This window comes from Leptonychotes weddellii, chromosome 3 (assembly GCF_054177405.1).
Source record: "Leptonychotes weddellii isolate Sample4059 chromosome 3, ASM5417740v2, whole genome shotgun sequence".
NCBI lineage: Eukaryota > Metazoa > Chordata > Mammalia > Carnivora > Phocidae > Leptonychotes > Leptonychotes weddellii.
In genome coordinates this window covers 144,983,629-145,009,533 of record NC_138371.1, presented here as the reverse complement: position 1 = coordinate 145,009,533, position 25,905 = coordinate 144,983,629, and the positions used below count along the sequence as shown (strand labels likewise).

Below are 25,905 nucleotides of genomic sequence, written 5' to 3'. Positions count from 1 at the left end.
AATTAGAAAAGTAGAGCATCAATACAGATTGTACCACATCCAAATAATAGGCATTCCAGAAAGAGAGAAAAAAACAAATGGAGAGGAAGAAATCAAACAGTAATTCAATAAAATTCCCAAAGAAATGAGTTTCCAGATGGGAAAGTCCAATTGAGGGCCTAACACAATAGATAAAAATAGAACTATACCAAGACATGTCCTCATAAAATTTCAGAAAACTGGTATAAAGAGAAGATTCTAAAATCTTCGAGAGAAAAAATATATACAGTGAGTCAAGAGACAAAACACTTCCAGATTTGTCAACCTCCAAGATTAGAATTAGAAAACAATTGAACAATGCCTTCAATGTCTGAGGGAAATTATTTCCAACTTGAAATTATTCACTTAGCCAAAATATAAATTGTGCAGGCACTTAAAGACATGCTTATAAAGTTTACCTCCTATGACCTCTTACTTAGGAAGCTACTGGAAGAGGTGCTTCACAATAACAAATGAGAAAACCAAGGAAGAAGAAGACATGGGATCCAAAAATTAGTGGAACCAATTCAAGACAGAGGTAAAGAGGGTCCCAGAATGATGATGAAAGAGAAGTTCAAGATGGCAGGTGTGTACCAGGGACAAAAGCCTCAGTTAAGATTAGAGGTCAAGAATTTTTAAGAGGGGTGTGTCCAAGATGAAACTGGATAGAACACCTGAGGGGCTTGAATAGATGCAGAGGGGAGTTTAGAAATGATTAAAGGGGGAAAAAAAAAAAAGAAAACTAAAGAACAGGACAATTATGTACTTCATTGAAATTTTCAAAATGGTTCAAGAACAGAACAATCATAGATACTGCATAGCTAATGTGTAAGTAATAGGCACATAGATATAAAGTCATAATCTTACAAATAGTTATAAATCTTCTAAGCCAAAGATTAATCGAAACAAAATTATGATATATCTCTACAGGGCAGATGCAGGGGATGGTGTGTGCATTTGAGAATAGGAGGTAAACAAGAGCTAAATTCTCACCTTCCACAGCAGAAAGTAAACAGACAATACCTTAACTGAACAATCAAGATATGACACTATGAGCAGTTGCTTAGCGATATAGTTATAAGTGTCAAATGTAATCTTTGCTAGAGGATGCTTCTAGAGAGCTAGAAAATGGAGGATGGAGGGCAGTGGCAGGCGGATGACAGCTAATTCTCATAAATAAGCCTTACAGGACTACTTAACTCTTTAAACTATGTGCATTAATAACTGATAAAAATAAAAATTAAATTTTAAACATTAGACAATATTAGGGTGGATTCTCATCTTCAGTACAAGGAAAAGTAAATGAAAGCCTTACGGCCTAAGAAGGGAGAAAAAGAAAAAAAATCTCCTAAGTGTCAGAAAGTTAGCACATAAAGGAAAGAAAAAATTAACTTGAAGAATGTGATCTTCAAAGATGGTGGAGTAATCCTCTCCTCAGATACCATCCAAAACCAACAAAAAGGACAAGAGGCAATAAAAACTTCCTCACCGGTGAAACTAGGACATATCTGTAGCCCCAAACAGTAAAATGCGAGGACAAAGTGGAGAGAGGCAGGAGCTAGTTTGGCCCTGTGGGGGAAGGTAAGACTTGACAACGTGCAGAGGGGATAGCATCAGATGGCAGCTACTTTGGCCCTCAGGCTCCAGTGTTGGAAGCATCAGTCATTGAGGATGGTGAGAGAGCGGAGGTGCTGAGAATAGAGGGCTTGCAGCAAAGTCTGCACAAAGAGCATTTGGACCCCCACCCCTACGCTACCCTCTGTGCTTTATCCTTCCCCAGGCTCGAAAGAAGCAAGAGCTTCATTCTCTGGAGCCACTGAACCAGGCTGGGGATCTGATCTTTAGGCAGTAGGCGTGGTGTAGGGCAGGGATGAGGGGTTGAATGGAAAATTGCGGCATTAAGAAAAACTCCCAGGAAATCTGTGAACCCCCATGAAAACCTCTTGTTTTCGTGGAAAAGGAGCACCCAGGAACAGTAGGCACCGTGAGCACATTCCTATGGACTCCAGGAATTCAAACAACAAACATCCCAGTGGCAACCATGATGCCCCAAGACCAGACACCCATGCCCAAATTTTTATACTGGAAACCCTAGCTACTGGTGTCCCCACCCCCCAAAAATGACACATTGTACTTCCTGACAAGTGGGTAGGAATCCTGAATCAGATTTCATTTTGTTTAGAAAAAATAAAAAGATGTATTATTTCTTGCGTCTAAGCATCGTGGTAGTCACACTTGTCTTTTTCAAGCTATTTCTTCTGCCACAAATGCCCTCCAGCCTTGTCTTCTTGATGAAATCCTCATTCCAAGAGCAGCCAGAAGGTCACCCTCTTTCTCTAGTTTTCCCTTATTCTTTTTCACATGGCAGAATTCACATGGCACTCTTGCAATTTCATTCCCATAGCTCTTTACACTTACCTCCAAGACATTACTTTGATCTGTGGTGCCCTTGTCATTGCCTTAGATGTCTAGATCTCTTCTAGATTTTAAACTCTTTGATGGAAAACTCAATGTCTTATTTGTCCTTGAGACACCAATATCTCCAATCTTTTGGATCCAGTCTATGATAAGAATCAGCTATCCCCATCAAAGGACTACTTACCGTCACCTTCCAGGAACTCCATAAATGTCTAAGGAGGTGCTTGTGTGTTGGGGGAAAAAAAAAAGCATAGTAAACTGTGTATGAACATAGCACTGAACATACTTATTACTTCTGTGCAATAAAAGTTGGAAAACTCTCCTTAAGCTATTAAATAAATAAGACCCTAGAGAGAAAATGCAGATATAATTAGAGGGGTGGGGGGCAATGGCCTAGGGAGAAGCTGAAAACCCATGTAAGTACAATAACCACACTTTCTGAATTAAATACTGATTTTACAAGTATGAGAGTGAAAGTGGACTCCTCTGGCATATTTGAGATATATGATTTCCTAATTTTTTTTTTTGATTTCCTAATTCTATGCAATCTTTTTTTTTTTTTAAAGATTTTACTTATTTATTTGACAGAGAGAGAGACTGCGAGAGAGAGAGAGAGAGAGCACAAGCAGGGGAGTGGGAGGGGGAGAAGCAGGCTTCCCGCGGAGCAGGGAGTCTGATGCGGGGCTCCATCCCAGGACCCTGGGATCATGACCTGAGCCGAAGGCAGACACTTAATGACTGAGCCACCCAGGCGCCCCCTAATTCTATGAAATCTTAATGGGAATTCAGAGAGAGAGATATCACGATGCATGAAGAAGAAAGCCTAGTAGCTGTGCTTGGGAAATCTTGAGGAAGTTGAAAAGTAGACTGATGATTTGAGAAATCTAAGAAAACTGAAATTTGAAGAGAGGTACTTAAAATTATTTTTAATTAAATATATTTATTGTAGATAAGTTGGAAAATATAAAGAAGTACAAAGAAAATAAACTATCTGTAATCGCCAAAAAAAAAATAATAATAAAATAAGACTAGAAATATATCTACCCATGATCTTCACTTCTATGCTCGAGGGAAAAAAAAATCACTACCCAATCAATTTAGTACTGAATAATAATCAGAATGGTTCCTAACAACTAATCCTGTCTGGATCATCTAGTTTCCACATCAGAGTGATAGTTCTGGAAGTATAAGAGGAAGGGGGGACCTTACAAAGCCCTTATCAATATCTTAGAAAGTATAACCATATTCTGATTGTCAAAATAGACTAGGAAGACACAGAAGAAGTGATCTGTAGGTCTCTCTCTTGGGTCTGCACTCTAGGCCTTATTATAAGTAATAGAAACTGCACTGTGTCTGTTTTCTCTTAGGATCACAACAGAGACAAATGGAAACCCATCCCACTAGTTACTGCCACAATCCAGAGCATGGTTGGACCCTTTCAGACAACACCCACTGAAGATGAGCTCACTCTCAAAAATTACAACACAAGAGGAAACCGACCGCCATGAAAAGGATATACCAAATCCAAAAAAATAAAGAATTTACAATACAGGAACTAGGAGTAATAGAACAATCTGAAAGGGATATTAAAATAAGTTTGTTTAAAATGTGTAAATTGCTACAGAAAGAACAGAATCCATAAGGCAAGGACAGGACATTATGAAAAAAAAAAAAAAGAATACCCATATTTGAAAATAATCTAAATGAAATACTAGAAGCAAAAATACATTTGGTGGGATAAATTCAAGTAAGTAAACAATACTTCCTTGAGCACCTTTTTTTGTGGGTAGAGCCCCATGCTAGGATCCAGTAAAAAGTACAGTTTATAGAACCTGGCTGCATTCAGCTTTTTAAAGAGTCTTTGTTTACAGAGTCTTCCAATTTGGACCCTTCACTAGAGTTCCTTCTCATATAATCATTAAAAAAAAAAAAAGGCATTGAATGTTACTATGTGACAGATACTGAACTTGGGGGAGTGGGTAATAAAAATGCTAGCTCAGTCAGTACAGCATGCAACTCTTCTTGATCTTGGGGTCATGAGTTCAAGCCCCACATTGGGTGTAGGAAATTTTTTTTGAAAATGAAGGACATTCTCTACCCTTGAGGAATTTACTATCTATTAAGAGAGTGATTTCTGTTGGAAATATACAATAACAGAATATAGTGTAATTCTAAAAGCTGTAGTTGTAACAGCTACCATGTACCCAGCTCTGTGCAAAGTGCCCACCTCATCCCATCTTAAATTCTCCCAAGAACCTTAATGATGTTATCGGCCCCATTTTACAAGATGAAAACAGGTCCCTAGAAAGTTACAGTAACTTTCCCAAAGTCAAACAGGTAGCCGATTTCAGAGCTGTGATTCCAACCCAAGTCCTCTGACCCCCGCACCACCTCCTTTTTGCCAACTGGCTGCATTTTGCAAAATGCTTTCTGAGCACAGAGGAAGGAGGAATGGTCTGGCCCCGTCAAAGTCTCCATTGTCGCCTTAATTTGATCTCTTTGTTGCCCATTCCATAATTGGACAATATCCACTCAAAGTACAATGTTTTGGCTGAGAAGTCAATTCTATTTTAGATAGAATAGTGGGGGGGAGGGGCTAAATAATGTACAAATATTATAAAATATGCAAATAATGTATATGTATAATATATTAAAAGTGATAGCTAAAAAGAAGAACCGTGAGGCCTCAAATAGTCCAAGAAAGTATGGAGGAAAGAAAAAAGGGTCGAGGAAAACTGAGCCATGAAGAAAAGCAAAAGGAATCGAAGAAAAGGAAGGTCATTGCAGGAGAGTCGACTCAAAGGATTGCAAAATTCAATCCACGAGTTCCCAATAAGAAGGGCAGTTTTTCAGTCCTGGCTCTTTATTTAACAACTACTTGAAAGGTGTTATTAACCTCTGAACCTCAAGTGTCAGTTTCTTTATCTTTCAAATGGGGATAAAAATGTCTGATTCCCAGCATTTTGTCAGAAGTAAATGAGACAATTTTTGTGACATGCTCAGTGCCCTGCACATCTCCAGGAGTCACCAAATGTCAGACTTAACCCATGTATATTATTGCATCTAAAGCTGAGAAAACCGAGGGAAGTGTAATTATAGCCTTCTAGTATATGAAGGGTTTCGAAAGAAAAGATAACTATTTTCCACGCTCACCGAAGAGTTACAAAAAAAATAAATAAATAAATCCAAATTGATATGTGGCCGGATTTGATGATGGCAGTACTGGAGGATGGAATAGATTTCAGAGAGCTGGGCCCTGTGTGCTGGGGCATTTGGGGGGGAGGGGGAGGGGTCACATGAAACCCAAAAAGAGAGACTGTTAGCTCTTCGGACACATTTTAGCAAAGGCCTCCAGGAGGGAGGAGATAGACTCCCTGTACTAAGATGATAGGATTTTGTGAATATATAAGCTGGTGTTTGCCAATAAAAACTTCCTCCTGTGTGGCCCTTTTTATCCAATAATGATTTCCTGCTTTACTTGGGCTGCAAAATGTATCCAAAATGTAATAATCGGTGAGTAGATTCGTAAATCAAATTGTAAGCTTCAGAAATGATGGCTAATGCTCTGATCATTTGTAGTAGAATTTTAAGGCCAGCCCATGCTGAAGGTTTCTTGGGGTTTTCAAGTCAGCTGTAGTTTTATTCTAACCTCTTTCCCCATTCAACACCTCAAAAGTGAGCAGCAAGAACCCTCTTTTCCAAGAAACATCTTATCTGATTAGAATTATTCCCAGTTTCACCTTGAGTCAAAGTTAAAGTTTCCAATCCTGGGCCTCCAGGATGTCACCCAAACCCACTGCTGCCTGCAATCGAACTCTCTAAAATCTTTTCCCACCAGAAAACCTACTTTTACCTCTCTTCAATCCCACATCAAGAGCATCGGCCACCAGCCTTAGCACTTTGAGAATCTTTGAAGTGGAGACAGGTTAAGCTGGCAGAGTCTGAGCGGGTGAGGGAAGGGAGGATCCAGCCTCAGGTACAGTGGGCACTGAACTTGCAGGCTCTAGGTTCTCTCTGGAACTGAGTGGCCTGTGACCTCAGCCTTCGCACTTCGAATTCCCAGGTCCCTAAACCTCATCCTGCCACCGGATAGCAGCCTCCTGGGTCTGCCTCCCTTCTCGCTTCCTGCTTTTCTTTACCCCGATCCTAAGCTGCGGCTCTCTCTTAGTGATTGGAATGCCTCCCCGCTCCTCACCTCCCAGATTCCCAACCCTGGAGCTTACCGTGGCTGTGAGGGAGCATTCCAACCCAGTGCTTCCAAAGTGTCTTCTGCACGACGCCGGTGTGGGGGTGCGCTTCTCGCACTCAATTCTCCTGCAGATCCACAGTGCGCTGTAACTGGCGCAGCTGAGGCTCCAAAGGCATCCTGGGAGTAAAGCAGAGGAAATGGCTGGTTTTAACTTTATTTAACCCAGCATTTTGCTACAGACTGGACAGCTAGTCTCTCATCAAAATGTCTACCGCGCCCATCTGGATCCCGTAACGAATTCACACTGGGCTCACACCCAGGCTCTAACCCATTCCGTCTCTGTGACTGTGGGCAATTTCCTCAACCCCCTTAGCCAGAGTTTCCATATCAGGAAACCGAGGCTCCCATGAGTTAATATTAGTATCACCTCGGATTGTTGTGAGAACACACATTCCCAGTGCATGCTAAGCTCTCCTTAAAAGCTCTACTTTTAACCAATTCTATGTCCACCACAACCCTTCCAGGTAACGTTCCACCCCTCTGGATTGCTTAATCCGATTCCAGCCAGCATCCCAGCTTCAGGTCTCTTTCCTGCTCCAGGGATCCCTATATGCCATTGCAAGAATCATTCCAAAATACTCCTTTTATCAGGTCCCCAGGTTTCTGAAGCCTTTTTTTTTTTTTTAACTGACTTAAATTAAGTCCAAACTCTGCCTGCCTATGAAAGTTCCCCATTCCCTGGGAGCTTCCTCCTTTATGCTTGCCTCAAAGCCACCCCCCCCACGCCCACCCCGTTCCCTGGGCAGAGTGTCCCCCATGTCTCCCAACAGAGGCACACGCAGTCCATCCACGCACTACACAGATCGCTTCTGTGATATCTGTCCTGTGAGAGACGCGCCCCTTTACATCTACCTCTTGGCTAAACCTTCCCCGAAGACGCTGGTCCATATTGATCGCACCCCCCTCTCCTACTTCCTGGGGTCTCTTCCACACAATTTAGCCTTTAATTACATGCTGTCTTCACGGTGCACTAATTGTTTCCTGTATCTCAGTTTCATCTTCTCAAATAGTTGTAAACAACTTGAGGGCAGGGACCACACTGTGCACTTTTCTCCCTAATAACTCCAGACATGCACATGAGTTACGCACTTAATTCATCTTTGTCAGTTAACCGAAAGTTGGGCTAACCAGACTGCCAGGGAGAGATCACAGAACTTGTCCGTAATTGGGGATCGCAACCTGAAAGACCTCAGGTAACCCACACTTGTTAAATTTACGTTTTTGCTGAAACTAATTTACCTGCCGTCTAAATATTCCCATGCTTTACCTAATTCTCAACAAATAGATCTGGGAGTTGCAAACATTGATAGTCCAAATTCCAAAACCCCTGGGGCTTATTTATAAATAGTGATGAAGGATAAGGAGTCAGACTGGGCTCTCCTTTGGGAGCTGTCTTGGGAAGTTTATGCAAATGATGCAAGAGGTTGGTGGGAGACTTAATTACTCTCTAGTGAAAACCCAGACTGCTTGTTACCATCTGTTTCTTCAAGGAGAGCCAGCCACCACACAGTAACCCTCTGTAAAGTTACAATCCCAGTGGTAAAGTACTTTGGGATCCTTGGATGAAAGGAAGCCTACAGGCCCAAGACACTATTATTATTGTCATAAATAATGGTGCTTTGTGTTTTATCAAAGGAGCTTAGAATGGTTTGCAAACATTAACTAATTAATCCTCAAAAAAAAAAAAAAACCCACCTCTGTGAAGTAGGTAGAAGGGAGATATTATTATCTCCATTATGCATGGAGGGAGACAGAGACACACTTGCATTCATTGACCTACCCACAGTCACATGTCAGAGTTGGAAATAGAACCCACCTCTCCTGACGCCCAGTTTGAACAGACCACACTGCTTCTTGTGAGGTGTAAAAAAAAGTCTGATTTATATGATATAAAAATAAACCTTGAGAAAGTAAACGGCATCTAACCTTTCAATAACTGTCATGTAATAAAACAGCAGACGTGGGAAAAACAACATCTTGAAGGAAAGATGTGTGGGTAGAACAGTTTAATAAATACAATGCTTTAATCAAAACTTTCCAAAAGGAACTAGTGCCTCTTTAAGGAATCTGATACTTAATCATTGCTGTTCTAATGGTTTAAAACAAAGAGGTATAATCCACCACATTTTAAACAGAAACTAGTCTAACAAGTTCTATACTTTGTTTTTGAGTTCTATTTCCTTATTTTTCAGCGTTCTCAAGAATATTTTAAACGTTGATCCATGTGATGCAAATGTCACATGGAGGATACAAATATTACTCCTCAGATATCTCGCATTCTTCCCGATTCAAAGTCGTAGTTTAATATTAATGTAATTCAGAAAATTGACAAGGAACTGTGTCTCCAAGGAAACGAGTGGAGGAGGGGAGGAAGACGTGAGCCTGTGATTTGTTTAATCATTAGACACTCTGCCGTTCTGTCACTCTCCCCGTCGTCTGTGAATATGCCATTAGATGAAGTGCTTCCAGGGTCCCCAGCAGGGACCCGCACCAAAGAGACAGTGGATCCTGACCACATGACGCCAGGCTGGTTCCATTTTCAGGAACACCGTGCCATCGATCTTCATGTTCCTTTGGTGATTTTGTATTTCAAAATTGCCCTGCCTGTGGTTGTGTATAATACTGCACAGCACTGGTAATCCAAACAATTCTATTAAAAAAAAAGTCACCAGGGGCGCCTGGGTGGCTCAGTCGTTAAGCGTCTGCCTTCGGCTCAGGTCATGATCCCAGGGTCCTGGGATCGAGCCCCACATCGGGCTCCTTGCTCAGCGGAAGCCTGCTTCTCCCTCTCCCACTCCCCCTTCTTGTGTTCCTGCTCTCGCTATCTCTCTCTCTGTCAAATAAATAATAAAATAAAATCTTAAAAAAAAAAAAAGTCACCATCAGAAATTGAGGTCCTACCAAAAGCCCTGACAAGCCATCAGACACCTTTTTGAAGTTGAAGCATTCCAGGACAGAAGTTTCTAGCAACATCGTTCAGCTTCCATTCGGGAAGACTTGTTCAGTCTTTTGTTTTGACTTACCCATTAGGTCCATATTTAGGCCTTATCACCCTCACGTACCACCACAACGCCTGTGTCCTCAGGAAGAGATATTATAATGAACAAAAGGACAGCCAATTTGATTGAGAAGCTCTGCTAGGCCCGCAAACCAAAGACTACATTAAGGATGAGGACCTATGAACTTTAACCCCATAACTCACCTATCAGATCGCCACGGGTAATTTACCTTACTCTGTTGTGCTTATGCTTCCATTTAAAAAAAGAATCAAAACAATACTTTTACCAACAAAAAAACGTTAGGCGTCTGTGAGCCTTATTTTAAGGACCCGAAAGCCTTTACAAGATGGAGGCCCTTATGCAATAACTAAACAGCACAGAAAGAATAATAATTTCTAAAAAGAAGAAAAAAGTCCACATGATTAATACCGACAGCTACTTCATCACCTTCATTCAGCTGCTGGACAATTTTCCTCAATGCATACTTTTTCCAGCCAAGACTAGGAAGACGATTAATTTCAGAGCATTTTTCAACCTACCAAAGCTTTATATGCGAAATTTATAAAAGGGAACTGAAAGAATCTACTGCTTTAAAGACTCTAATTTATAGAAACGACAACATTCCACTCTGAAAATAAAATTTTTTTACTAAGGGCTTATCTGAGCTAATTCCCACTCTTTGCTGATAAAAAGAAGTAACCGATCAGGATTTAAGCATTTCTTCAAACCAGGCAACCTGTTGAACAACTTCTTAATGTGCCTATCAATCATCTGGCGATAAGAAGAGTTTGCATTCATAATAGCTAGTTGCTAAAATAAATATGAGTTACTATAACTAATTCAATCAACCATGGGACCTCAGAGGTCAGCAAAGAAATAATCAAACAATAAGTATGAATAGGTTGTAATTTTTCTGATTAACAAATGTTCTCCTTGTCATATGATGTTAAGAGCTGCTTAAAGCGCTCAGGTAAATTTAGAATGTATGTATTTACATTGGAGGGGTCTGTGTGCACTCTCCCAATCAAAAACCCATGAGCCTATAAATTTTGTAAACATCAAGTTTTGCTTTCAGAAAACATTTTCCTGTGTGGCGTTTATTTTTAACAGGTCCTAGTACCACAATTCATAGAATCCAACAGAGAACAATTAAGATCCCAACTCACTTTTTAAATACATTCATACTAGACCAGTCAAGATTATCTTATAAACTGGTTGAAGTATTGAAACTTGTTAACTCCCATCTTTACCATGGAGGGGAAGGGAGAGATTTGGAGCCTGAGCCAGCCATTCCTGTAGCCCCTCCCAAGAACCAGTGTCAGTTGGAGAGCTCAGGGCAAGGGTGGAAAGCTGAGCATACACAGGCCTCATCACGCATTTACGATCTGACCAGAACGTCTGATCTGGGTTTCTATAGTTTCTGATTCCTCTTCTCTGTTCCTACCTTCTCAACTGTTTCCTTTGTCCCAGAGAAGGATCGGGGTAGCAGCAAATAGAGTCCAGGTACCAAACAGAATAGTTAGACTAAAACTTTTGGGATTTTTTGGGGGGGGGGGGGCGGCTGGGGAATGCAGTGGCTTTTTTAATGAAAGCAAACAATTGGGGAGGCAAAACAGAGATGTAAACTAAAAGTATCAGTGATGAATCTGGTGAGAATAATTGCTTCCTTTAGTTAAACACAGAAATCCGTTGCTATCCCAAATTCTAAAGTTTTTAAACATTGGCCTTTATCTTGGCTTCATTGGTTTGGCCTTTCTTTCGGCTTTGTTCATTTGGTCTTTATTTTGGCCATAATAATTTACCCTGAATTATTATTTTTTAAGATTTTATTTATTTATTTGAAAGAGAGAGTGCACAAGTGGGCAGAGGGAGAGGGAGAAGACCCCGGGATCATGACCTGAGCCGAAGGCAGGCACTTAGCCGCCTGAGTCACCCAGGCACACCTAATTTACCCTGAATTTTGAGGACTGAATAAAAGAAAGAAGGAATGAATGGATTGGACAAGTGACTGAATTCTTGTATTGGTGACTGAGGCGGCCATCATAGGTTCCTGTGGAGAAATTCAGAGAGACAGAGAACCTCATCTCCTAGGCCCATCAGCTCATTCCAAGCAACCAAGAGTGGTGGGGATTAAGGCCTCAGAAACACAGAGAACTGAAAAATTTGTCATGTGCATTTATAAAGGAAGCAACTGACACAAAATGACTGTTAAATGCCTAGCTATGAAAGCATAAATGTCATTAGGCAGTCAGATTCTTCTCTGGAAACCAGATTTTAATAGGTTTTTGATTGTCACTTTTCTTCTTGTTTTTTCATTACTCACGCCTTGGAGGGATTCACTTTCAAAAGGATTTGCTTAAACTTCCCCCTCAAAATCCAATTTGCAAATACACCTGCAATTGCATTTTCAATATGTACAGTCACAGGTGCTATCTTTTGCATGCTAACAAGTCTGCCCATGGCAACCCGGCCACACTTCGGAGTCCAGGTGACTGATTGCTGCAACAGGGAAGTATGTGGGAGAATTGAGGCCATTATGCAGCTTCTCCAGCTGAATGTCCCCTTGGAGTGGATTCTGAGTTAGACATGCTCTCCTACAATCTAAGTGTGGGGCCTCCTATAATCCGAATATGCACACTGAATTTGATCTCAATTTCATCAGAAGAATGTGTCCAGAAAATGCAAATATTTTCCTGATATGTGCTAAGGGGGAGAAAAATGAATGTGTTGAAATGTCTATGGATTCATTCTTTTCTATAACAGATCAAAATTATAAACTCTGAGTCTGTGCATATCTAGTCAAGGTTTTCAACAGCCAATGATTATTTTTTGAATGCCTGGGATGTGCCTGTCGTGAATCAGGAGCCGAGAGAAATAAAAAGGAAGCACTGACTTCAGTGGAAAGGGCTGAATTATAAGATATCTAATAATAACTAAATCTGTGTAGCACAAATTCAACCTCGCTGTTAGAAATGAAAAGCTTTATAAAGTGATTTAGGATTCATTGCCATAAGATATTTTAAATAATCTTTGGGGGGAAAAAAACCAGGACCATCTTTTAAATTTTATTTGAAGCTATTTATTATTTAAATTTTATTTGAAGTTGGCATCCACTGACTAAATTACAGTAAGAGAGTAATTTTAATCATTGGGTGTCATTCAGACTAAATGTACCACTGATTATACCAATTTGATTATTAATTTTCAATTAATCTAACAATTATAACAGTAGATTGTAACAGCATAACATCTTTCCTGGGATCCTTGAAATTTCCCGCAGCACTTCTGATTCTTTATTAAAAGTTTGGTGGTTCTTTATTAAAAGGTCAAGCTATATTTCCCCCTTGCTAATCGGTAAAATAATACACTGAATGCTTATCTTGCACTCTGCAGGTTAAACTATGCTGCCTGATATTTCCTAACTGCATTATTCCATGTTTGGAATAATGTTCTTTTTTTCTTTCTCATACTCCAGTTCGTTCCTTCCTCTTTTCCCTGAATCTCCCTGCCCTGATACTAGTCTCGGGCACCTTCAATCTGTTTCTTAATTTTTTGCTTCTATCCAGTCCGTCCCGGAAACATCTTAAAAGCTACCTTCACACAGTTGCCATTTTACATCACATCAAGAAAATACCTTCGGTCCATAGCATCCAGCAACAGCTTTGCAAGGACAGGGCAGGGTGGAGGAGGGGGCTGAAGGCAAAGTGTATTCATCTGCGGCATCCCGTTAGAGAGAAATGTGCCTTTAAAGAAAAGAAACACAAAAGAAAGTTGGTGTTTAAAAAAGAGGGTGGGAAGGAGATCTGTGGGCTGTAGTCTTTTAGCATATCCTTACATTTCTCCTAGTATTAGCCTCTATTGTGAGGCTTATCGCCCCTATTGTCATGTGTATTTGTCGGTCCGCTAGATTGAGAGCGCTTTGAGGGCAGGAACTGTGGCTAGTCTCCTATCAGGCTCCAAGCAGATGACTAATAAATGTTTGGTGAAGGAGTGAATAAATCCCTTTGTGTGTGAGTGCACTGAAAGCTTGCTTCTGCCCATACTTCTGTCCCGCTCCCTCTGTGCTCCGTATACAGTCCTGTCTTCCTTCATTTTCTCATGTGCAACACTCCAGATCTAGCTAGCTAGTCCCCTTCAGCTTTCAGTCTCGGACTCCCTGATCCCTCCTCAAGCAATGCTGGTGGCAGGAAGCCTCAGGTAAAGCTTGACTTGGGTTACTCACCACAATTATGTGCATTGTTAATCTTGATGTCATTGCTTGTCCCTTGGGTATCTAAGGTCGTCTTAAAAATTTGCATGTCCCACTAAATGACCTTTAAGATTCCTAACATTTCTAGGATTGTATAAGATAAAAGAATTCAGGTCTGTTAATTTTTATGGAAATTCCTGCTTTTAATACAGTTATAGTAGCAAGTCCCAGGGCCTCCAGACTCCATCTACATGTTAACCATGAAAAGCATGAAAGAAAATGTTGAATGTAAATATAAAATTTAAAATGCATGGATAACCCTCAAAAGCAGAGTCAGCTAAGCAAAGCCTACAGTCTCTCCTCTCCTCCCCCAGTTTTGCCAAATTGCGAACACATCCTTCTCCCTCACCCCTTTGCTTACCCTGGAAGACATTTACACCAAGTGTTCTGACTACCTGTCTGGATGTCAGAATCACCTGGATACTTATTAAGTTTTGATTCCTGGGCTTCCTGCTGTCCTCCTCAGGCCCCACCCCATCCTAAATTCTGAGACAGTGAAGCTGGAATGGCCCCAGGAATGTAGATGTTTAACTCGTTCTGATGATGACACCTGGCCAGATCTAGGAACCAAGGACCTAGGGCGAGATTCACTACAAAAGCCAAAACTTTTTCAAGGATTTCACAACCTGGCAGGTTTCAAGCACCTGACTTAACTCTTGACTCCTAAAGTCAGTGGTTTTCAGGAGTGTGGTCAGAAAGGAGTGGAGGAAGGTGGGGGGTTGACCTCAGCTGGGAAAAGCTAATGGGCTTTTTTTTGTTGTTTTAAAGAATATACAATACGATTTAGTGAGACAAAGAGGCCAACACAGGCTGGAGAAATGGCACCATCAAAATGTAAGCATCAGAAAGAAAGGTTTTGTTTGTCTGAATGGAGAGGACAAGAGAGAACATGGGAGCAATTACAGCAGAGCCATTAAATTGAACAAAACAACACCGGAAGGCATTTTTTCAACAAATGCGTATTGAGCACCCATCTGCCAAGCTCTGTTCAAGGTTCTGTGGGTGCCATGGGCTCAAAGTCCTTGTCTTGAAGGAGCTTAACTCAGTGAAACCCTCTCATATCAGCCACACGGAATCAAAACACATCAATGCTAACCTCATTTTACAGATGATCATAAGGAAAGGAGCATCTAGGAATTTCTTATTTAAACTCAGGGATATTTTTTTTAAAAGTTTGATAAATGGAAAGCTCACTTAGTTTCCCAATAACATTTACCTTAGTCAAAAAGGTAAAGTGGGGGCACCTGGCTGGCTCAGCCGGTAGAGTATGAGACTCTTGATCTCAGGGTTGTAAATTCAAGCCCCAAGTTGAGTGTAGAGATTACTTAAAAATAAAATCTTAAAAAAAAAAAAGGGTAAAGTGAAATGTTTTTCTAACACTACCCCAATTCAGGTCTTCATTATCTTTTTCCCATTTTTTATTATAGCTTTCTAGTCTTCCTGACTTTGGCCTTTCCTATAGGCTTTACATACTAATAAATGTCCCTTGTTCAAAAATGTTCCCTGGTTCCCCAATGCAGAACAAAATAAAACAAATTTGAAAAAACTGAATTACTTCAGTTGGGAGTTCAGTATTGCAGGACATAACATGGAAGAGGGAAAATATAAGGGGGTATGACCAGGCGGTAGGTAGGAGGCACATTATGAAGGCTCTATAATTTAGATATTTATCATGTTGATGATGGGGAGACACTGAAGAATTTTGTGCAGTAGAGCAGTGTAGACAGTATATGGAGGACCAAGTCCTCAGAAGGATGAGACAGAGGGCAAGTCAGAGGGAGAACAAAGGGGCAATAGTTCCAGCTAGAGCTGATTAGGGTTTCCTTCATAATTCTAGTCAAACCAAACTCCCTCTTGTTCCTCATTTAAAAACCACAATTTCCTGTTGTATGGTTTTGTTCTTATATTCAGGAATGTTCCCACCCACCTCAACCCTGCCAATTCCACACGTGCAAATTCAGCCCAAATTATATCTCTCCTATGGGTTTTCCCTAAAATCCCGAAGGGAAAAATCTCTTCCTACTCTAATCCCTCTCACGGTTTATCAATATCTCTCCTAAGGCACATAGCACATTTTCCTTGGTAGAATACTACTTGATGGGTGTGCAGTATCTCTTCTAAGACCATAAACTCACAGAAGAAAGGAGCAGCACTTAGGCATCAGCCAGGTCTCACATAAATCTCTTATGCATGTACTTTGCTTAACCCCAAGGAGTTTCAGTTTCCTCATCTATAAAATAGGATAAATAAGCCCTATTTCACAAGGTCTTTTTGAAGAATAAACAAAACAATAAATATAAGGCACCCTCGCATGGAAGCTGACCCACAGGAGGTGCTCAGTAAATGGTAGCTATTACTACTACTGATACATTAATCATTACTTTGATATTGAATCCGTGATTGATCTTTGACTCTGCCACATCACCTTGCATAATGCTTAGTTCAAAGTCAGAATTCAATATATATTTGATGAACAAATAACAATAGCTAACATTTTTGGGCCCTCAGTAAGTGCTAGGCACTCTTCTAAGGGCTTTATGTGGATTCTCTCTTTGAATCTTCCTAATAACCTTATAAGGTAAGTACTATTATTATCTCCAGTTTACAACCTGTAAGGTATTGCTTAACTTCTTCAGTGCCCAGCAGCTAACAAAGGGGGAGAATGACTCACAATTCACAAAGAGGTGTTTTCTGGAAAGGCTTAGCTGTTGGTGAGGTTAGACAATGGCCAACGTCATGCAATTTGAACCCCTAGAGAGAAGAATCCATGTTCTACAAATAACAAGTCATCTTACTTGAAGTTCACTTAAAGAATCTTCTATGGAGTTACCAAAGAACTACCCTTTTTATTTTTTTATTTTTTTTTTTTAAGATTTTATTTATTTGACAGAGAGAGATACAGCGAGAGAGGGAACACAAGCAGCGGGAGTGGGAGAGGGAGAAGCAGGCTTCCCATGGAGCAGGGAGCCCGATGCAGGGCTCGATCCCAGGACCCTGGGATCATGACCCGAGCCGAAGGCAGACGCTTAACGACTGAGCCACCCAGGCGCCCCAGAACTACCCTTTTTAAAAAAGTAAACACAACTTGCAAATTTAGCCTCATAATTCTTGACAGCTTTTAGCATCTGTAATTCATTTTTTTTTAAGATTTTATTTATTTATTTGAGGGACAAAGAATGAGAGAGAGAGAGCAGGAGAGGGGAGAGGGTCAGAGGGAGAAGCAGACTCCCTGTTGAGCAGGGAGCCTGATGCAGGACTGGAGCCCGATGCAGGACTGGAGCCCGATGCAGGACTCGATCCTGGAACTCCAGGATCACGACCTGAGCTAAAGGCAGTCGCTTAACCAACTGAGCCACCCAGGCACCTGCATCTGTAATTCCTTCCAGCTTTAGCTAGTAGATTTAGGCAACTGATCCAGAGGGACCGGTCCCAAGAAAGAGGGGACACTTCAAAGAATATCTTGGACAGAAAGCATGTGTAGTAAATCTTTATATACTTGAGACTTAGAGAAAAAAAGGTCTAATAACCATTGAGTGTCCAATGTTGCTGGGTTAGAAGAGATAGAAAGGGCTTTGCAAAATGTTGTGTGTCCAGACCAGACGCTCCTGCTTCAGTTCACACATAATATCACGTTTTTTTCATACTGTCCAGTAGCTGAATTACTTTCAGAACCTAGAAGCATATCTAGATCAGTTCTGATTTGGGACAATTTGGCAACGTCTAGAGACGTTTTTGGTTGTCACAAATGGGAAAATGATACTAGCATCTAGTGAATAGAGGCCAGGGATGCAGCTAAACATCCTATACAGGACAGCTCCCCACAACAAAGACTTATCTTGCCTAAAATGTCAATAGTGTTGGGGCACCTGCTGGCTTAGTCGGTAGCGCATGCGACTCTTGATCTCAAGTTTGTGAGTTCAAGCCCCACATTGGGCATGGGGCCTACTTAACATAAATAAATTTTTAAAAATAAATAAATAAATAAAATGTCAATAGTGTCAAGGTAGAGAAACCCTGATGTAGGTAAAGGTGGCTGGTTAATTCCAGAAAGAATTAACTCACATACTTTACTGTTCCAGTTGCCTGGGAAGAGTATGAGCACAAGTTTATACACAATTCCAGTTCCTTAAAATGGACAAGTTACTAAGAGACTGTTCGTCTACATGTTATACAGATTTGCTTACAAAGAGCTACTACTTAATGCCATCTGGGTTGTACATTCTTAGGGTCCTTCAGGACGTCTACTCACTTTCGTTCTATACCAGTGCTGAATGGGTTCAAATTCAGTCCCCTGAATGAGTGGTTAGTCTTTCATTTAGGTGGGTGTTAGGGGCTAAATTATGTCCCTCCAAATTCATATATTGAAGTCCTAACTCCCACTACCTCAAAATGTGACTGTATTTGGAGGTAGGGGGTCTTTAAAGAAACAATTATGGTTAAATGAGATCATTAGGGTGACCTCTAATCCAGTAGAACTGTTGTTCTTTTTTTTTTTTTTAAGATTTTATTTATTATTTGAGTGAGAGAGAAAGAGAGAGATAAAGAGAGCATAAGCGGGGGGGAGGGGCAGAGAGAGAGGGAGAAGCAGACTCCCCACTGAGCAGAGAGCCCAATGGGGGGCTCAGTCCCAGGACCCTGGGACCATGACCTGAGCCAAAGGCAGATGCTTAACTAACTGAGCCACACAGGCGCCCCTGACTGTTGTTCTTTTAAGGAGAGATTAGGGTGCACACACACACGCGCGCGCGCACACACACACACAGAGAAGACCATGTGAACATGAAGGTGGCCATTGACAGGCCAAGGAGGAAGGCATCAGAAGAACTCAACTTTGCCCAACACTTTAGCCTCAGACTTGCAGCCTCCAGAACTCTGTGAGACACAAATACATTGTTGTTGCTTCAGTCACCCAGTCTGTGGCACTTTATCATGGCAGCCCCAGCAAACTAAAGCAGTGGCTTATTTTACGGTCATCCTCAATCATCTAAACCAAATCAAAGAGTGTTTTCAGGCGTTCTTAATTTCTAAACTGCTGCTTTAAGCAGGGAAATTCTCTACACACTTATAAGTTGTGACAGGTTCTCAATGTTCCCTCTTCAGTAAAAAACAGCTGTCCTGCCTGTTCCCTCATCTGTGGTTGGTGGTGAGACTTCACAACACCAGGTACTTCCTGAATTGTTTTGTTCTTATTTTTTCATTCTGGAACTCGGCTTCTCTTCTAGCAGTAGCAAGTCATCTAGGACCAAAGATAACTTTCAAAATTCATCATCAAAATTAAAAACTTCTACTCTTTGGAAGGTATGTTAGAAGAATGAAGAGAAGAGGCACTGTTTGGGAGAAAAATTTGCCAAGTGTATATCTGACAAATCTGACTTGTATCTAGACTATATTAAGAAATCTTTTTTTTTTTTAAAGATTTTATTTATTTATTTGACAGAGAGACACAGTGAGAGAGGGAACACAAGCAGGGGGAGTGGGAGAGAGAGAAGTAGGCTTCCTGCCGAGCAGGGAGCCCGATGCGGGGCTCGATCCCAGGACCCTGGGATCTGACCTGAGCCGAAGGCAGACGCTTAACGACTGAGCCACCCAGGTGCCCCTATATTAAGAAATCTTAAGAAGAAAGTAACACAATTCTTTAAGCGGGCAAAAGATTTAAACAGACACTTCACCAAGGATGTACTGATGATAGCAAATAAACGCAGAAAAGATGCTCAACTTCATTAATCATTAGGGAAATTCAAATTAAAGCCACAATGAGATGCCACCTCACATCTAATAGAATAGCTAAAATAAAAAGACTGACCGAACAAGTGTTGGCAAGGATGTGGAGTAATTGAAATTCTCATTCACTGTCTGTCGTGGGGATATAAAATGATATAACCCCTTTGGAAAACAGCTTAGCAGTTTCTTAAAAAGTTTAAGATGCATTTAGCATATGATCAAGCCATTTCACATCTAGGTATTTACCCAGGAGAAAAGAAAGCTTATGTCAATGCAAAGATTTCTACGCAAATGTTCATAGCAGCTTTATTTATTTATCATCAGCGACACCTAGAACGAATGAAACGTCTATCAACAGGAAAATGGATAACAAAACTATGGTCTATCCAGACAATGGAATGAAATCTTGATACATGCAATGTGGATAAATCTCAAAGTATTTATATCATATATACTCAAAAAATTAAAAGAAACTAGACAACAAAAGAATACATACTGTATGATTTCATTTATATAAAACTCTTAAAAATCCAAATTATTGTGACAGAAAACAGATCTGTGGTTGCCTGGGAAAAGGGGAGAGCCAGAGAGGGAGAAGGAAATTATAAGAGGGTAATGAGGAGACTTTTTAGGTTGATGTATATGTTCATTATCTTGATTGTGGAGATGGTTTTATAGGTATATACATACATCAAAACTTATCAGACCATATGCTTTAAACATGTACAGCTAATTGTATGTCAATTCTACCTCAATAAAGCTGCTTAAAAGAATCAGTCTCAGCAAAATCAAGAACTGTGTGGGACTTCTCTATTGGTTGGCCCATCTGGAGAGTAGTCTGGAATCATTCTTTAAGTCTGGGCCTTCTTGTGGAAAAATGGAAGGTTGCTGGCTTTAATCTCAAATAATAAATTGATAGTATTATTTAAGCTTTCCATTCATGACTCTCTATGAAGAGAAACATTTATTTAGTGTTCATGGTAAAGTGTAAAGCAGTGTAATCAAAGTGTAGTCCATGTAACTATCACTGGCCTGTAATATCAACACAAATATTGAGAATAAACAGAAGTGTATATAACAATTTCACAGAGGCATTTTATATCTATCACATCTAATAATAAAAAGATGTGGGCTGGTACTTTGTCTATCTTTATCTCATTTTTCTATTACCTTTTTAATATTTTCTCAAAAATCATTTTTCTGTTAATATTTCACTTTTCTTATTTGTATCACATGTTTCAGAAATATCAGTCCACAACGGATTGGAAATTTTGAAAACCGGTCCTTCATCACAGATAATTTGACAAGCATTGGTCTGAAGTCCATCTCCTCTTGCCTACTTCTGCACATTCTCACGCCCAAAATGGATGCATGTGAAGAAAAAGGTTAAAAACACTTTAATGGAGCTATGTTAATTACACTGTGAAAAAAGTTGAATGACATGGAAAAATTATCCTGACATATGTAGAAAACAAAGCAGATTACAGAAGACAATGTAAGGTATAACCTTGGATTTGCAAATGGACTGATGAATGGCAGAATATGGAGGGTGTTTATCTCTAGCATACAGTACCAGGTTAATATCTGAAGAATAAATGGTGGAGCATTTCTTTTCTTTCTTCGGCTTAGCTCTACTTTCCACAGTGGACATGTAATATTTTGTAATGTAAAAAGCTAACACATACTATTACTTTTTGGGGGGAAGTCTATTGTAAGGGAGAATTAAGACCATGTTTTGTTTTGGTCTTTGCCTGCATGGCTCCATTCAGTTTAGATTGATGGGTAATAATTTTTCTATAAACGAAAGGAATAATACTTGTTTAAAATAATACTTGTTTTAAAAAATAATAATAAAACAATAAAAAAATACTTGTTTAGAAATCAAATTTAAGTTGTTTTAATCCAAAAGAATATTTTCATATCTTTTACAAATAAAATATCTGAGAAATTTGCAACTGAACTTCTCCTTCAGGATCATAAATGGTGTTCACTGTACACAGGCAAATTCTAAATAATTAAGTAGTATGAATAATGAAAACACTACAGAGAGGGTCTATACTTACAAGTGACAATGCTATCAGTCAAATTTCCATAATAACTAACATTTTACTGTGGGCTGTGTGCAAATGATTTGAACATAACATTTATGTCTGAAATAAAACTCTTCAATTGTTTCTTTCTGCCAATAAAAAAAAAAAAAGACTGGAGAAAGAAACCATCTAATTTTAATGTAACACTAAATCCAAAAGCGGTACAGCTGTTTGGTTTTGGTTGTTTGGCTCAGCTGTTTTATTCTGAGAAAAGCACAGCTGCCTTTTGATGTTGTCTGTTATTCAAGACTGTTCTTTAGGGGAGTTAAATGTATGAGAGCTCATAGAGCACTGGTGGGTTCAGTTTCCGCTCTTGCTACAGTGCGATTTCTTGGTGTCTTTCTTTACGTTTCAACATTGGCTAATGCAAGTTCCTTCCCTTGTACCCCGCCTTTCCCTCCAGAATTCTGCTCCCAAGAGCAGCGCTGTTGGTGAAAGGATAAATTAGTACTTTTTTTTTGAAGGACAATATTTGAGAACTAACTCAGACTTAAAATGACCTAACAAGATGATATGAAGAAATTATTAATTTTTGAAGTATGAAAAAGGTGTTGTGATTCTGTTTATTTAAAAAGGAATAATCTCTAAGTCGTGCATACTGAAACAGTCACAAATGAAATTATATGATGTCTGAGGTTTGCTTTAAGATAATCAAAGGGAATTATTCCCTCCAGGGGAGAGATGACAAGGAAAAAGGTAGGAGTATAAATAAACTAAAGTTGGCTGTGAATTAATACTTGTGAAAGCTACATAAAAGGTTAAGTGAGTGTTCATTATACTGTTCTCTCTACTTGCACATTTGTTTTCAAGTTTCCATAATCAAAAGATTTTTAAAATGACCGGTTAAAACAGCATAAATGCTTATATCACACGACCCCTCCGTTCTCCATCTAAAGATCTGTCCTACAGAAACACTCATCCACATGCACACATTTAGGTAGAAAGATGTCTCCTATGACACTGTCTGACATAACCAATAATTGGAAACCATATTCTACTTTTATGACCTCCTCCCCGAACTCAGAGTTAGTTAATATAAAGGTAATGTTTAAAGAAAAAAAAAGTTGGAAGATACTGCTTGTAAGGATTCTGAATGACATCCTGAGGAGGAAATCCCACACTGAATGGAAGTCTGGCAGTTCACTGAGTGAGAGCTGCCCAACACAATGCCAAGCCCCTAAAAGGGGAGTAAATCATCTACTGGGAAATCTATGGAAAACCATGCCAACAATCCCGATGACTCAGAACAAGAGAGTGCTGACAAACACAGGGTGATGTCACCATTTCCTGCCTCAGAAAGTCTCCTGGAGGGGGAGGGGAGACCTGTGGCAGGTAGACAAGATCAAAGGCCTGGTAACATCCCCCACTTTCCCTTTATTCTTGCTTCCCTTTTAGGTATAATCTCAAGGAATGTGCTTGTCATTCTGTTCCTACAGTGACTTGTATTATTTGGCTTGGATGAAGTTTTTTCAAGTCAGAGGACAAAGCATTCCCTTGAGGCCCATACAAGCACTGGGCTCTGTTCTTACACATGGTGGCTCTGACCCTCCATGGCTCTTCCAAGGCACGGTCAGGATCTGCACTTCCCTGGATGATTGGATTAACCCACTTATCAGGGCTCACCTGCTGCTCTTGGCAGGCCCAGGCTTGCCCCCTGGAATGGACTCTTGCCCCAAAGGGAGACTAGGAAGCTCTCTAGATGAGCTGAAAGGCACCTCCATGTCTAGTTTCCCTAATTCCTTGACTCCGATGGCTGCCCTATGTGTAGAGTGGGTCTCCTGACTCTTGAGAGTATGCTATTGTGGAAAAAGAGTCAAGGAGTGGAAATCAGAACACCCAGCTCTGTCTCTTACTAGCTATGATTCCATGAGAAAAAACGGGTCGGTTAATCTTCATGGGCATTATATAAATATAAATTAAATATAAAATTGGTATTATAATAATAAGCACATTACAGGATTACAGTAAGGTAGGTAATGTGTGTTAAAGGACTGAGGACAGTATCCTGTCCCAGCGGTACATGTTGATTATGTCTGACAGACTGCCTGGTTTTCAACACACTCTGGTTGTAACCACTAAACTTGCAAGACTATGTCTAATCGCCTGAGCCCAGACTCATTTTGACCACCACTGTCCAAAAACTGGTCCCTTCTTGTTTCAACAAATCTCAGTTCTCTTGGTCAGTGCTAATGTGTTATCTTTTTCTTTCTTTTTCGTTCTTTCTTTCTTTCTTTCTTTCTTTTTTTTAGAGAGGGAGGGGGGAGGGGCAAAGGGAGAGGAAGAGAGAGAATCTAAAGCAGGCTCCACGTTTAGTGCAGAGCCGGACATGGGGCTCCATCTCAAAACCCTGAGATCATGACCTGAGCTGAAATCAAGAGCCAATCGCTCAACCGACTGAGCCACCCAGGCAGCGCCTATTGTTATCTTTCATTCACTGTTGCCAGTCATGGTATGATGGCTACAACTCACAGAGTACTTATAGAAATGTAGTTATGGAAATAAAGCTACTGATTTTTCAAAAAGAAAGCCAATGTCACTTTCCTTTGTGTTAGCCCTCTGTCCAGAGAAACCTGAGACAAATATGCTGAGTCCCAAGTGTTCCAGCTCTTTGATTCAGCTCCTGTTGGTGGCAGTAAGGGAATAAGCCCCTTATCAAGGTCTAGCTGTCACCAGGCCAGGATCAAATGGTTAATAACAGGTACATACAAAATTTACCCCCAGAACAATGGGTAGATCCTTTGCTTTATATCTGTGTAATTAAAGGGGCTATCCAGAGCTGTATTTTTCTAAAAATAAGGGATAAACAGCTCCAAAAATGAACTTACTTCTTTAACTTTTAAAAGAAAAAAGTCTGTAGCTTGTTAGTCCATTAACATTTTGCATTTCAGGTCCGCCATTTTACTATTTGTTTTCTGTGTGTCCCCACTGGGTTTTGTTGTTGTTGTTGTTCCTCTCTTCCTACTTCCCTGTCTTCTTTTTATTTTTTTAATGTAATTTAAATTTTTTTAAAAGATTTATTTATTTTATGGACAGAGAGTGTGAGTGTGCGAGCAGGGGGAGGGGCAGCAGGAGAGGGGAAGAGAGAATCCCAAGCAGACTCCCTACTGAGCAAGGAGGCCAAGGCAGGGTCCAGTCCCAGGACCCTGAGATCATGATCTGAATCAAAATCAAGAGTCAGGCGCTCACCATTCCAGCAACCCTCAGTTTGTTTCCTGAGATTAAGAATTCCTCATATCAGTGAGATCATATGATACATGTCTTTCTCTGATTGCTGGAGTGGGGGGGGGTGGGAGGGATGGGGTGGTTGGGTGATAGACATTGGGGAGGGCATGTGCTATGGTGAGCGCTGTGACCTGTGTAAGACTGTTGAATCACAGACCTGTACCTCTGAAACAAATAATACATTATATGTTAAAAAAAAAAAAAGAAGAAGAAGACAGTAGGAAGGGAAAAATGAAGGGGGGCGGAAATCGGAGGGAGAGATGAACCATGAGAGACTATGGACTCTGCGAAACAGAGGGTTCTAGAGGGGAGGAGGGTGGGGGGATGGGTTAGCCTGGTGATGGGTATTAAAGAAGGCACGTACTGAATGGAGCACTGGGTGTTATACGCAAACAGTGAATCATGGAACACTACATCAAAAACTAATGATGTAATGTATGATGATTAACATAACATAATAAAATTAAAATAAAAAGGTCAGGCGCTCAACTAACTGAGCTACCCAGGCACCCCTCCTGTCTCCTTTTTAATTTGAAAAGAAAATTTTAGAATTCTATTTTATTTGTCTATTGGCTTTTTAGCTATATCTCCTGGTATTTTCTTTTTTTTTTTTTTTTTTCTCATTAAACTTTTGTTTTAATGGGTCTCAAAATTCTGTGACAGATTTTTGGTCAAGTTGTTTCCATTAAAAAGTACTGATTTTAAAAACTAATAACTTAAAACTGCCACACACACACACAAAAAAAACAAATGGTCCACAAAACATTCTCCTTTCCTTCTGAAGGTTTTACGATGCATTGTTATCATTAACCAGTCTTTTACTATTAAACTTAAATGGCCAATTGACACAAACAGTTCTGAGACCGTTCTTCCACCACTGATTAAGACTGGGGTGGCAGGTATTGGGGATAATATTCATTTAGCCTTCTGAGCTTTCTG

General features: G+C 40.2%; 1 protein-coding gene across 1 annotated transcript in view; it reads right to left on the bottom strand.

Annotated features, from left to right (window-relative positions):
- Positions 1-6,295: 6,295 nt before the first annotated feature.
- The window catches only part of KLF5 (KLF transcription factor 5), a 46,477-nt gene continuing 26,867 nt past the window's right edge, over positions 6,296-25,905 (bottom strand). Inside the window, exons 4-5 of the mRNA XM_081815022.1 lie at positions 13,319-13,427; positions 6,296-6,802 (exon numbers count right to left, since the gene is read on the bottom strand). Of these exons, the coding sequence (XP_081671148.1) occupies positions 6,742-6,802; positions 13,319-13,427 (170 nt within the window). The 3' untranslated portion in view covers positions 6,296-6,741. The remainder of the gene's footprint in view (positions 6,803-13,318; positions 13,428-25,905) is intronic.